The sequence below is a fragment of the Trichosurus vulpecula genome, chromosome 3 (assembly GCF_011100635.1).
Source record: "Trichosurus vulpecula isolate mTriVul1 chromosome 3, mTriVul1.pri, whole genome shotgun sequence".
Lineage (NCBI taxonomy): Eukaryota > Metazoa > Chordata > Mammalia > Diprotodontia > Phalangeridae > Trichosurus > Trichosurus vulpecula.
Genome location: NC_050575.1, coordinates 407564419 through 407578654, shown reverse-complemented (window position 1 = coordinate 407578654; position 14236 = coordinate 407564419). Strand labels below are relative to the sequence as shown.

The following is a 14236-nucleotide window of genomic DNA, read 5'->3' as shown; positions in this document are numbered from 1 at the left end:
TGCCTTATATTAAATTGCACATAATGTCAGAAGTGAACACTGTTTGGTTTTGCTGAACTGTTTCTTCTCCTTTTTAAAAAAATCTTTGTGACAAAGAAGGTCTTGCTGACCCGAGAAGGTGACAAGGATATACTTACTAGTAAATGTGATTAAAAAGCAAAAGAAAACAATAAAAATGATCAGACATCAAAACAAGTATCCCTTACATGGAGTTTATTGTTCTATGGGTACTTTCTTGGAAATAACAATTATAATAAAAACAACCATAACAATGGCATGTCTATAGTGCTTTAAAGTTTGCAAAATGTTCTTAAGTCTTTTAAGTCTTTTCATCCACACCAGGAGGGAGGTGCCATTTTTAACCCCTACAGAGACATTACTAAGCTGAAAATAGACAGAGGAAAAGTAACTTGTCCACGGTTTCACAACCATTAAGGGTTTGAGGCTGGATTTGAATTTAGGCCTTCCTGAATCCAGGTCCAATATGCTGCCCACTGCACCACCCAGCCAGATCTAGTCAGCCTTGGTTTCAAAATACTGGAAATACTCTTCTCTGGGGGTACATTTTAATCTGTAAAAGTACCCTCCCTATTCTTGCCAACAACCCAGTAGAGCAATAGATCTGATCCTGGAGCAAAAGAGAGAACTGTCAGTTGAAGGCTGAGGAGGAGAGCACTTTTGACACCAGGGGCCAGTGTTTGACTGTGAGAAAAGGCCTCTCATTTCTTGTGAGCTGAGGATGGCTATTGGACTGTGAAGAGGGGACAGAGACAGAAAACAAGGATGGGGAGGAGTAATGAGGGACAGTTACTGGACAGCTACTGAGCCCAGCCATGACCAGGCACTAGGGAGCCACTGAGAGGCTAGAGAAAGGGGCACTGATGGAGAGAAGCCGTAATGACCTGGGGGAGCCCTGGCCAAGTTTCTGGGGAGAGGCCACTGACTGATGGGGAGCATTATGGTCTAGACAAGGGAAGTTTCCATTAACTTGTACATAAAATTCTAGATTGTGAATCATGTGACCCTAGGGGCTTTTTAAAAAAATTTTTTGGAGGCAGTCAGGGTTAAGTGACTTGCCCAGGGTCACACAGCCTGGCAGCTAGTAAATGGCTGGGGTAACATTTGAATTCAGGTCCTCCTGACTCTAAAGATGGTGATCTATCATCTGTGCCACCCAGTGGCCCTACCCACACGCTTTTTAAAGGATCCTGTGGCTACTCTGTTGGCATAAGAATTCATATCACAATGTTCCCAGATCATCTGTGTAGAGTCAATGAGGAAGAAAAATGAGTTTTCTCTAGTGTATAGGGAGCCAAGCAAAGCTTGTGTTCTTATAGGGCATTTGTGATGGACAAAACACTTTCTTGGGAGGTAGAGACCCAAGAGGAGCAGTGAGATGGCCCCTGCTCTCCAGGAGTTCATGCTGCAATAGGGAAAGAAGTCTGATAGTGGAGATTTCAGCTGCCAGGTATGTGGAAAGTCCTCATGGTTCTCAGGGTGCAGCAGCAAAGTGATGGTAATTCCCCTTCATTAATGCAATTTCTCCTAATCAAACTACCTCAACGTTTGAGGCTCAAACCATGTGCCATTGCCAAGGACTTTGGTAACAAGAACTTTCTTCAGTAGCTGTGGTAATGGTGCACATGGGCAGAAAATCCTACAATATTTATATAAACATTAGGAAATGACTCCCTTCTCTCATACTGACTCTGGTGCCTACAAATGCTTCATGATGATCAGACACTCATAACAATCACTGTGAATTAGTAGGGTGGGTAATAAGACTCATGAGTGGTAGGAGGGCACTTGAGGATAGAGAGGAGGGTAACCCTGTTGAAGTCACTGGACACACATGTGAATCACTTCCAGGCTGGTCCCAGGCTGGTCCTGAGCTTTCTTGCCATCTTTGGGGTTTTCAGGGATCATGGGGACAGGGTAGGATCTAACACCACAGTGATACCCCCAACCCAGGGTGCCAGAAGGGCAATGCTGCACTCACACAGCTCAGGCTTCTGGGCTATGCAAGAGGCCAGATCACTTGGGCCTGTCTTTTGGGCAGAAGCCTCCCTCCCTGAGCTGTTTTGCATGGCTCACTCCCAGACCCTGAAACTACTGAGGAGAGCAGCTACAAAAAGGCAGCTGGGGAGGAACATACCGGGTGGCTCAGAGCTCAGGCACATGGAGATGCGGTCCCAGGCTCAGCTGCTCTTTGTCCGGTTGCTCTCAATCCCAGGTGAGCCAGGAGAGCAGAGACAACCCTGCCTTTTGTCCCTCTGGGCAGAACTCAGAATGTGTGGGATTCTGAGGGTCAGAGAGAAAAGGGGGCTTTTCACTGGTGATCATGGGTCTGGCAGGATCCAATACAGGAAGGTTTAATTCTCAAAACTGTCAGAGAGATTCTTCCTGCTTTCAGTAGAGACCTTCATTTTCTCACTATTTATCTTGTGTTTGTGATTCCAGATGCCAGAGGGGCCATTGGCCTCGCCCAGTCTCCAGCCTTCCTGTCTGTGTCTCCAGAAGAGACAGTTACCTTGTCCTGCAGGGCCAGTCAGGGCATTAGCAATTACCTACACTGGCACCAACAGAAAGCAGGCCAGGTTCCCAGTCTCATCATTAGATATGCTTCCACCCTGCACTCTGGAGCCCCATCATGGTTCAGTGGCAGTGGCTCTGGGACAGATTTCTCTCTCACAATCAGCAATGTGGAAGCTAAGGATGGTGCAGTCTACTACTGTCACCAGGAATATAGATGGCCTCCCACAGTGCTACAGCTCTGAACAAAAACCTGTCCAGGCAGCTGCTGAGGGAGGCATTACTGCCCAGGGCCTTCTCCTTCGCCACAGTTGTGTCAGGGGCAGCTTGCCTGGGCTGCTTCAGGGGAAGTTTCCAAGTCTCAGAGGAAGAGGCTGTGGCTGTGACCTGTTCTAAGCTGGATTTCTTTCCCAGACAAAAATCATGGAGTAAAACAGTCTAAATGATGAAATGACACCCCAAAGGTGGGCTTCTCTAAGCCATAGACCACCAAGAGTCCTCCTCCCAAATCCTCAACAAGTGTTTTTATAGCCATTGCTTGAAGACCTCCAGAGCAGGGGGACTAGCTGTTTAAGTAGCTGGGTAATGCATAATAACGATGTTACTTGTAGCTACAGTGGATATGTAAGGCCAATAACGCTAGCACACAGGAGGGCTGCTAGTACAGATTCTTTTATCTGCTTTTCTAAGGAAAGCAACTATAAGGGATTAACAATCTTACTTTAATTAAGCATACATAAACCATTCACTTAGAAAAGGGGAAAAAGCCAGCACCCTGAACTTCAGAGAAAACACAAACAGAAACTACAAGCATGTATTATATAAACAGAGAAAATATACACAAATCAGTCTATCCATAGCAATACATGGTTACCAGAGAGAAATACCAACATCTGGGTTTTCAAAGCCAAGGGGACTTCCAATGGCTACCCAGTCTCGTCACCAACACTGTTTGAAAGAGTGTGCCCCCAAAGGCAAAATGCTAACTTCTGAGATTATATGCACTTCTTCAGGGTCAAAGGGTGTCACAACCATGCAACTCAAACCCACATGATTTAAGCAGGTCATCAAAGACTCCCAATTAAATTAAAGATTCCTTAGTGCTGAGAAGCACTAAAAAACAAAGACAACAAAAAGTCTACTTTGCTTGCCATTACATTTGAAAGGCACAACCCATCAAAGGTACTTGATTACATCAGCATTCCAAAAGAGAAAACAGTTAAAAAAAAAAAGTCCCACCCTAATTACCATTACAACAGCCAAGCATGTTATCAAGAAGACATGAGCTCAAATCCAGCCTGAGATATTCCCTGGCTATGTCATGCTGGGCAAGTCACTTAACCTCAGTTTGTCTTAGCTTTCCCACCTGGAAAACAGGAATCATAATAGCACCAACTCCTAGGATTGTTGTGAGGATCCAATGAGGTAATAATGGTAAAGTGTACTGTGCCTAGCACTTAGTAAGCACTATGGAAATGTTAGCCATTATTATTATCACCATCTCCAGTAACGGATCATCAACTACACTTTTACATGGTTCTCACTGCCAGGGTTTATGTCTAAAGCCTGCCTCTCTGCACCTTCCACTTCTTGTTCCTCTTTCTGTGGTTTGGTATCAAGCAGAACAACTCATATCCCTCTGTCTTTTGGATACTTGAAGGTAGTTGTTACATGTCCCCATGGTGGTCCTCCCCCAAGCTAAGCATCCCAGTTTCCTTCAGGCAATCTTCCTTCTCTTAGCCTCCATAACTTTACCCATCCTGGCAGCCTTGTTCTGGCTGGACACCAGGCGGTCTGAGTCCATTCTAAAATGGGGAACCCTAGAGGGAAAGCATTATTCCTGAGGCGCTCTCACCAGGGCAAGACTAGAACACCCTGGGATCCATGAGGAAGTGGGTTACCCACCTCTCAACAGAGAAGGGATAGACACAAAGTACAGGGACATACATGTCAGGCATGGGTATTCTGTGCACTCATTTTGTATGACTATATTGATTTATAGTTTCACTAAGGCAGAATACCATGAAAGCATTTCAGTCTGCCCAACACTCACTGGAGTCTGGTCCTTCCAGCTGTGTTGATGGCAACTCTGTCAGACATACCCACACACTGATGCCCCTTTAGTTATGTCCTTCCTAAGTCCACTGCAAGGGCTCCCTCCAAAGCATTGGGGCCCTTCTTCACATTTCTGGCCATCACTAGGACACAGTGGAGCATATGGATCATCCAAGAGTTGGACATCACTAGGACACAGTGGAGCATATGGATCATCCAAGAGTTTGTCTGGTTCTCTTGCCACCTGCTATACTTTTGATCTGACATTCTGCAGGATATATTTTAGTCTACACCTTCTTAGTAATTCTTTGTTTCTGTTTGTTCTTCCCTGCCAGATGCCTCTCCACTGACTTCTCTAAGGAAAACTAGGAAAACCAGACAGATAAGGATCTCAGTGTAGCCATAATGGCTTTTGTTTTCTTTGAATGGCTCAGCTTGCCTCATTGAGCCTCTGGACACTGTGGCTTGCTCTTCCGGGGCAGGAGGCCCGGGGAGCATGCCGGGAAGCAGACAGCTTCCTGTGTGAGGAGTCATGGGGCTGGCTGAGGGGAGGTGTTAACCTCTACCCTAGGGGGAGGGGCCAACTCAGGAACCAATCGGCCCTGGTCATTTGGGCGGAGCTTGATGATGTCAAAAACCCTATAAGAGGGGAGAGGACAGCTTGAAGATCCTCTCTCTTTCCTTTTCCGGTTTGAGCCAGCGACAGTTACGACAGTTACGTCAGTTACAGCCACAGCCATAGCTGAAGCAGGAGCTGCCAGTAGCAGAGCTAACCTACGGGAGAAAGCTGAACAAAGACTTCAGGCCATTACAGCGACAGTTACAGCAACAGTTGGAGCCAGAGGCAGTTACAGAGGCAGTTACGACAGTTACGTCAGTTACAGACAGACACAGCTGAGGCAGGAGCTGCCAGCAGCAGAGCTGACCTACGGGAGGAAGCTGAACAAAGACTTCAGTCCAGTGGGTAATCTTATTACCATAAAAGGGGGAAACATGATTTTGCTTTACGCAATCATGTTTCTCTGTAGCCTCCTGGTTACTCTTTCAAGGCGTACTTATTGGGCCTGGAAGATTATGATCAACATATCAAAATGGGGCTTCTGGTTCATGGGTTGGTTACTGTGGAGCCTAAATAAATGTTTTGATTCTTCTGCCTTCTACTTTGAGAGTTTCTTCTATCCGGCGATTCCGAACCTTTCAGACATGTTTATGATCCTCTTTGAGATTATAAACTCTGCCCTCCTGATACATTCAGTGATGTAAGTGAAAACAAAAACATCACAGCAAAGTGGAAATGCTTCATCACTGGAATGACCAAGGTTATCCTGGGAGAAGAGATGAGAAACTGGACCTTTACCCTTTGTGTAATATTGTGTTGTTTCACTGGTTTGTTTTACTGAACTGTTTCCCCAGTTTTTATTTTTTTAGTATTTGTTGTATTTCTTTGAGATAAATGTATAAGCTGATGTAAAAAAAAGATATCAAAAAATTTAAGTCAAAATCAAGGAGTCATAATACAAAACTTATGGATGTACTATATGGATGGATTCTCTTGGTTGAAAAGAAAAACAAATTTAAAACTTTGTCCCCTTTTTCTTTTTTAGTTTTGGTTTTAAGAGGGGTCTTATTGAGCAGAAGAACAGAATGGGATATGCTTGTAAATTAATATTAAAAGTTTAACATAAAAAAATAAAAAAAATTAAAAAGCACAATAAGCAAAATAATCATATGATAGAATTTGTAAGTAGTTGTATACCCTTTTTTGAAAAAAAAATCTCTCCTACAAGGAGGCAAGAAGATGATGCTGGAGATGGCTGGAACAAATACCAAGGATCAAAAGACTTCACTGATGTTGTTCCCTGCCAGACAGCCTTATGGGAAGACACTTTTGAATCTTAAAGGGACAATTGCATCATCGTTTTATTTTCAGTCCTATGGAGTCTGATGACACTACAGACTAATACTCAGCATAGTAATGGTGTCCATTCCTTGGTGCTCTAACCCTAAACAAAACCCTTTCTAGCTGCCTAAGCAGTGAGGCTCAGCTAACCCATTTCCTGTCCTTCACCCCACCATCTGTGACAGAAGCTTTGCTTCTGGGATTGGTCACAGGAAGGTTTTTGAGGGCCCTGGTGGACACTGTGGTCTTGGCCCTACTCTGGCATGTCTGCTGCAATTATGGAACACATTGTCATTGTGTTCTAGTTGAGTAGAGTGGTACTTTATTTTTGAAGTGATGGTTTAAAAACATTAATGGCCTTGATGCTATGGGATTTTCTTTTTATCCCTTCCCCCCATATTTGAGAAGAAAAAATACCTACTATAAGTGATAGGATAGGAAGTAGGTACACAAAACCCACTATGTATCAGGCAACTTCCTCATTGAAATGGGCAGCCCACCCCATTTCTGCACATCTTTAATAGTGAGAAAGTTTGTTCTGACTGAACCTAAATTGAGTCCTTGAAACTTTCCCTCATTGCCCATAGTTCTTCCCTCTGAGTCAAACAAGGCAAGACTAATCCTTTTGTCGACCTGACAGACTTGTGCAGCAAGAAATTGGATAGAGCCTGTAATGTTAATGGAATAGGAAGATCTTTCTGGTCCACCAACCGGCCTACGTCACCTGCTTTGAGCTCTGGCCCAGCTCACAGCTATGATACATCCTGAGTCACATGGAGCCTGAGTCACATGGAGCCCATTGTGGGAAGAGCTTGCCCAATAGAAAAAGAGGGGGAGGAATTTTCCTAGGGAAACTTTTTTGTGGGGAGAATGACCATGGATAATAGACAACCGAATAAAATGACTCCCCCCTTGTATGCTGCAGCTCCAGATACTGTTACCTTAATAGAAAGGATCCAGAAATATAAAGGGACTTGGTATGCAGTTATTGATTTAGCCAATGCTAAACTATTACTATTCCAATAGATTCTAAACAATGAGACCATTTGCTTTCACTTGGCAGAGCAGACAATATACTTTCACCTTCTTGCCACAAGGATATCTGCATAGCCCTACTATTTGTCATAGGACTGTAGCTCAGCATTTGGATGAATTAGAACTGCCTGGTATACAGCTTACCCACTACATGGATGATATTATGATATAGAGGGAAAATGTAGAATTGAAGAATTTGATGCTTTTCATTGAGCATATGAACAGCAAAGGGTGGGAAATTAACCCTGCAAAGCTTCAAGGACCAGCTCAAACAGTAAAATTCTTAGGCATGCAATGGAATAAGGGGCTGTGAGCAATTTTCCCACAAGCCCAACAAAAGATTCAGGATTGTCCTATTGCTACCAATAAGAAAGAGGCCCAAAAGTATATAGGATTATTTGGATATTGGAGACATCACATACTGCATTTAGGGCAGAATCTGAAACCCTCATATAAGGTTACTAGGAAGAAATATGAATTTGTCTGGGTACCTGAGCAGAGGAAAGCTTTGGAAGAAGACAAGGCTGCTATATAGTTGGCCCTAGATTTATGGCCTACACAAAGTGGCCCAGTGGAATTACAAGTGACTGTACAGGATGAATATGCAAACTAGAGTTTATGGCAAAAACAGCAAAGCTAAAATGTACCCTTAGGATTTTGGTCTAGGAAACTTCCTTCACCTGGAGTTCAATATACCCCTTGTAAAAAGCAGTTGTTAGCTGCATACTGAGCCTTGGTAGAGACTCAACAATTGACTCTGGGCCCTAAAGTAATATTAAGGCCTGGAATCCCAAGTATGACCTGAGGACCCAGCTTCTCACCGAATTGGACATGCACAAGAAGCTAGCATAATTAAATGGAAATGGTATATTCAAAAGAGATCTAAAACAGGCAAAAGTGGTGTTTCTGTTTTATATGAATCTATAGCAAACATAACTACTGAGGGAAATGATACATCCCCTAAACCAAAGTAACAGTTGGTACAATCCTTGCTAAAATGGAATGAGGGATATGATGGATTAGCTGAAGAACAAAAGAAATGTGCATAGTGCACTGATGGGATAGCAAAATATTTCAGCCATAAAAGACATTGGAAAGCAGTAGCCTATAACCCATGTACTAGGTGGACTTTGGAAATTACTAAGACAGGTGCAAGTAGTCAATATGCTGAACTTATGGCACTACATCAAGCTGTTAGAACAAGGAGGGCAGTGTCATATATTTACTGATTCATGGGCTGTAGCTAATGGGTTAGCTACATGAATGCCCATGTGGAAAAAAAACAAAATTGGGAAATTCATGGTAAACAATTCTGGGGCAAAGAATTATGGGATGATATATGGGTCATGTCTTTGGTTACTAATTTGTCAGTTTTTCATGTAGATGTTCACATGGCCCTCACCACACCAGAACGTGTGTACAATACACATATTGATTGACTAGCAAAGATTGCTACTCAACATATTGTCCCTACTCTGAAAACAACTGATAATCAGGTACTAGCAAAATGGGTCCATCAAACAGCCTGCCATTTAGGGGTCCAGGTCACATACTAGTGGGCACAGGATCAAGGTATCAGTACCTCACATTCATTGTTAAAACAGGTAGCAGAGGAATGTTATATATGTCAGGGGGAAAAGGAAAGAACTGTTCCTTGGATAGTAACTGTAGAAATAGCAAGGGAGAAGGAAAGTACCAGCACAAATTTGGCAAATAGATTATGTTGCTCCCTACCCCTAGATAGAGGATGCAAATTTGTATGTACTTATGTTGACACCTATTCAGGTGTACTAGTGGCTTATCCCTATATAAATGTGACCCAGATAAGCACCTGTAGAACTCTAGATATCATAAGTCTATATTACATAACCCCAAGGCAGATTCAAAGTGATAATGGGTCACATCTCAAAGGTAATGAAATGAAGAAATATTGTATATTAAACAATATAGAATGGATATATCATCTCCCATATTATCCACAAGCCTCTGGGTTAATTGAAAGAATGAATGAATTATTGAAAGAACAGTAAAGGAAGCTAAGTTCTAACAATTCTTATCAATATCGGAAAGATAATTTGTTCACTGCTTTATTTAATTTGAATAATAGATCATTGGGAGAAAGTACACCTCTAGCCAGAATGATGACTTCAAATCTGCAAATTAGAAAACAGAAAACACATAAGATCTCAAATATTGAGTATTGAACTATAAGGCAAGATGTCCCAGCACCGTCTCCAGGAACACCTAGTTCAGCAGGATACGATTTACATTTTTTGGAAGACTTTTTGTTGGGTAGGAAAGAAATAAGGAAAATCCCTACTGGAATATGTATGAGAATCCCCAAGCACCATTTTGGATGGATATTACCTAAACCAGGATTAGCAGTTCAAGGAATACGTGTATTGACTGGAGTAATAGATTCTAATTATCAAGAAGAAGTTATTGTGTTATGCCAAAATTTAGGCAAAGAACCCATGAAATTTTGTAAAAATGATAGAATAGTTCAAGTGATCATTATTCCTTGTGAAATAATACCCCTTGTGAAAACTCACCCTCCTTCTGAAATAACTATCAGAGGAATTGAGGGGTTTGGTTCTACTGATAGAAGAAAATTGGGAGCTAAAGTATGGGTAAAATGGAAGCCAGACGATGTTCCAAAGGCTGTGGAGATTATAGCACACAGAGAAGATAATACTGTAAGTGTTGTTTATTCAGGAGAAGATGATTATCAAATTACCTTAAGTCATATATTTTACTGTGAATAAGGCTATGATAGTGGGTTCATGGACTCCAGAAGCACAGCTGGTGCTATATTTACCCTGCTTCTGATTATCGTCTCTTTATTCTTTTTGGCTTTTGTTTAACCTGTTTGCTAGATTTGTCTCCTACAGGCGTAGTGCCCTTCACTTCTAGATGACTGACTGCTTGAGCTGGATATCACCTTCTGCCCAAGACTATGATGTGTCACTTCTGGACCTGGCATTGACCAAGCTCCAGATACAGGCTAAGGAGCTGACCTCTTGAATGGGACCTCTTGCATTGGGGATCAGGATGGGCTCTCAGCACTTGTTCGGCCAAGTGCCCTTGAAGAGTTTGGCCTTTGTTTCCTTTGATTAATTCAGTGTCTGATTGAGTCTTACTAGGTGATAAGCCCCAGGCCCAAACCCCTATCTATTCGGTGCTAAGTCTATGTGGGTGTGAATTGCTAACTAAGGTGGGGCTCCAGGTGGGGCCAATGGGGGGGGGAGGTGCTAACACCAGAGCCAATCGAAGGAGCCTAAGTTCTAGTCACTCAGATGATATTTGATGATGTCTGAAATTGTATAAAAAGAGAAAACAGAGCGATTTGCTTGGAGCTCTCACTCTTGGTGTCGTGCTGATGTGGAGATTCTGGGCAGCTGTAGCTAAGAGCCCTCAATTCATAAACCAGATGTTGGGACTTTGTTAAATTCTGGTAACTATGTATTGGGATTTGAATCAGACAAGGTCTGTTGATGTTTGTAATTTGTTTGTATTTGGTCAGAAGTTCAGGGTGCTGGCTTTTTCCCCTGAACTAAGTGAATGATATTTGTATGCTGGATTAAAGTGAGCTTGTTAATCCCTTAACATTGCTTTCCTTAGTAAAGCAGATCAAAAGAACCTGGGCTTGCAGCGTTCTGTGAGCTGATTGTTGTTGGTTTTACACCCCCACAGCAGCTGCTAGCAAGATTGTTGAAACACCCCTCAAGGCAGGAACAGCAGGAGCAGGAAGAGTTTGGAGTGGAGCAGCCCTTGTGAGCTCAGACCTGGAGCAGGAGCAGAGAGCTGCCTATGTGTGAATCCAGGTGACAGTTGGGAGTGGTCAGCCCACAGAGGAAAAGCCATGGGACTTGGAAGTCAATCTTGAGTCAAGATGAAAGAGGACTTTACTTGGACACTTGGTAATGATTAAGGAGATTGGTCTTACTGTGACCGTGGGGTGGATGGTGGTGGGGAGGATGTGTTGTGCTAAGGAAGACATTGACCTGGAACCCCGATTTGGGGGATGCAATGATATATGCTGCATAATGTGTTGTGCTAGGGAAGACCCTAGCCCAGGACCCCTTGCTGTGTAAACAAGTATTTTGGGGAATGCTACTGAATGCAATGGCATATGCTACACGCCATATGACATACTGATATGAGATACATACGTATTAGATGATATGTTTTGTTTAAGGATGTTGCTATGAATGTTATGCTTTGGTATACTGAAAAATGTTTAGTTACCTGAATAGAGAGTTCATTATACTATGCAATTAGACCCTTGAAATTATTCACAGCAGCAGTTCTCAGATGTGCTGCCATGACTGGCGTTACACACTCCATGCTTGGCAAAATGCAGTCCAAAAAAGTAAAAGTAGGTACGATCAGCAGGTAAGGGAATTTAAAACAATCAAAAGGAAGGTTCCCTGGGATGTCAGCAGTTCCCCTCTGCCAATGCTGTTTTTATTATTCTCCATGACCCAAAAAGTCCTTAAGTGGGTCCCAAATCAATCCACCTGGGAAGAAACAACTCAAACTGCTCCAGATCTGCTATGTAATATCTCCTTTTCTCAAAATAGGCCTTGCTGCTATCATGGGAGTGGGAGAATTTAACTCAACTCTTCTAGGGTCCACCAGTGTCCTTGCTTCCAATAAAAGATCTTTAGGGATCATCTAATAAAGATCTTTTGTTTTACAGATGAAGCAGGTAAGGTAACTTGTCCAAGGTTCCACTGAGCTGTGGGTTAGGCCATCCTCAATTAGCTTTCATCATTTGAAATGAAAACAAACCAAGGAGTTATGCAGATTCAGGAATCAATTACATCAGGGCTCAGGGACTTCAGGTGTGGGAGAGACCAATGTCATTTTTGATGTTCTTTTAAGTGGAAAGAAGAAAGCCCTGGGTCAAAAGTAGATGTCCTCTGGATTTCCCAGAACAGAAATATTGGCAAAGCTGAAGATCAGGAAGGTGGGATAACTGTACAGAGGTCACTAGATCTGCTAATCCCTCCAACCCATGACTCACTGTCAAGGTTCTACCATGAAATCTATCATCCCATCCACTGCCTCTTCCCAAAGAGCTAGAGCCCCATCTGGCTAATTTGAAAAGTGTTGAGTCTGACTTGGCTTGAAAATTCTCCTGAACAAATTACTAGAATAGCCTCTTAACCTAGGGATGGCATCAGCATGGTGGGTGTTGTCCTTAGTGCTCAAAGAGGACCAAAATGACATCACTACATCAGAGTCAAATTACAGTGTACCTGACAGTGGCTGATCAGACCAATACCATCTCAGAAGACTCTACCACAGCTTGGGCACGAATAGTCCATATGAACATTTGAAGTGGTGCATCCATACAGGTCTAGGTTAAAGGAGCTGTACTGCATGAACATTTCTCCCACTACTTCCAGTTCCCTTACCATGTCAGCTTAGGACTATTTCCCATTATCTTCATGATAAATCATTTGTGCCACATTCTCTGCCCATGGGAACTAGGACTCATATATATTCCTAAATCCACTTGGTGGTATCCTGTACAATTTCTTCTCTCTCTTCTATCTAGTAAAGCATGGTAGAAAGATTAAGGGAGGGAAGGAGGCATGACTCTCCACTCAGGATACACAGTGTGACCTATGGTTACTGGACATGTTCTGAGCTGTAAGAATGCTGTCCTTGTTTCTCACCTACTGCTGCTGTGCTTAAGTATGTCCTGGGTATAGGAATCAACTTTCAGATATTCCAAGGAAGCTACCTGAATTCTCCCTTGGGCCAGAAGGGAAATGGGAGGACAGCTGAATTAAGAAACAAAACAATTTAAAAAAAACAAACAAACAAACAAAAAACATCTGGCCAACCTGGTACGGACTTCACCGAATCACATAATTTGTGAGTTACAAAATCATATTTGAAAATGAATTCCCTCCATGACGTATCATTAAATGTAGCTATCCAGCTTCCAACCAGGGCAGAGCCCCAACTGCCTCTTCAGGAAACTTCAGACAGGTCTAATTGGTAAGTTTTCTTAACTCAAATGTAAATTTACCTCACTGCAATTTTTTAAAAATTTATTTTGTTTTCAACATTCATTTCCACAAGATTTTGAGTTACAAATTTTCTCCCCATCTCAATCCTTCCCCACACTCCAAGATGGCATGTATTCTGACTGCTCCTTTCCCCAATCTGCCCTCACTCCTATCACCCCACTCCCCACTCTTATCCCCTTTCCCCTTACTTTCTTGTAGGGCAAGATAGATTTCTATACCCCATTGCCTATATATCTTATTTCCCAGTTGCATGTAAAAACATTTTTTAACATGTTTTTAGAACTTTGAGTTCCAAATTCTCTTCTTCCCTCCTCACTCACCCTCCTTGAGAAGGTTAGCAATTTAATATAGGTTATACATGTATAGTTATGCAATTTATTCATAATTATGCAACTTAGTCATTTTTATAGGTGTTGGGAGGGATTTGGGGGAGAACTCAAGCGAGTTCCTGTTCTCACACTGCCCTCTTGGCTCTGCCCCCCACCTCACTACAATTTTAACCAATTTTTCCTCAACCAAAATAAAGAATTCTAATCCTTCTTGCATGGGATAGTGTTTCAAACCAATCAAATAATCAAAAGCAATTAAGCACCTACTATGTATCAGGCACCAAGTTCAACAAAGGTGACAACAGTCCTGATTTCCAAAAACCTTACATACATGTGGG

The 14236-nt window shown here is 42.5% G+C and overlaps 1 gene segment (V, D, J or C); it reads left to right on the top strand.

Annotated features, from left to right (window-relative positions):
* Positions 1–2178: 2178 nt before the first annotated feature.
* Positions 2179–2777, top strand: LOC118842753. The segment is given in 2 exon segments: positions 2179–2233; positions 2461–2777. Coding segments are annotated over 2 exon segments (372 nt in total).
* Positions 2778–14236: the final 11459 nt, after the last annotated feature.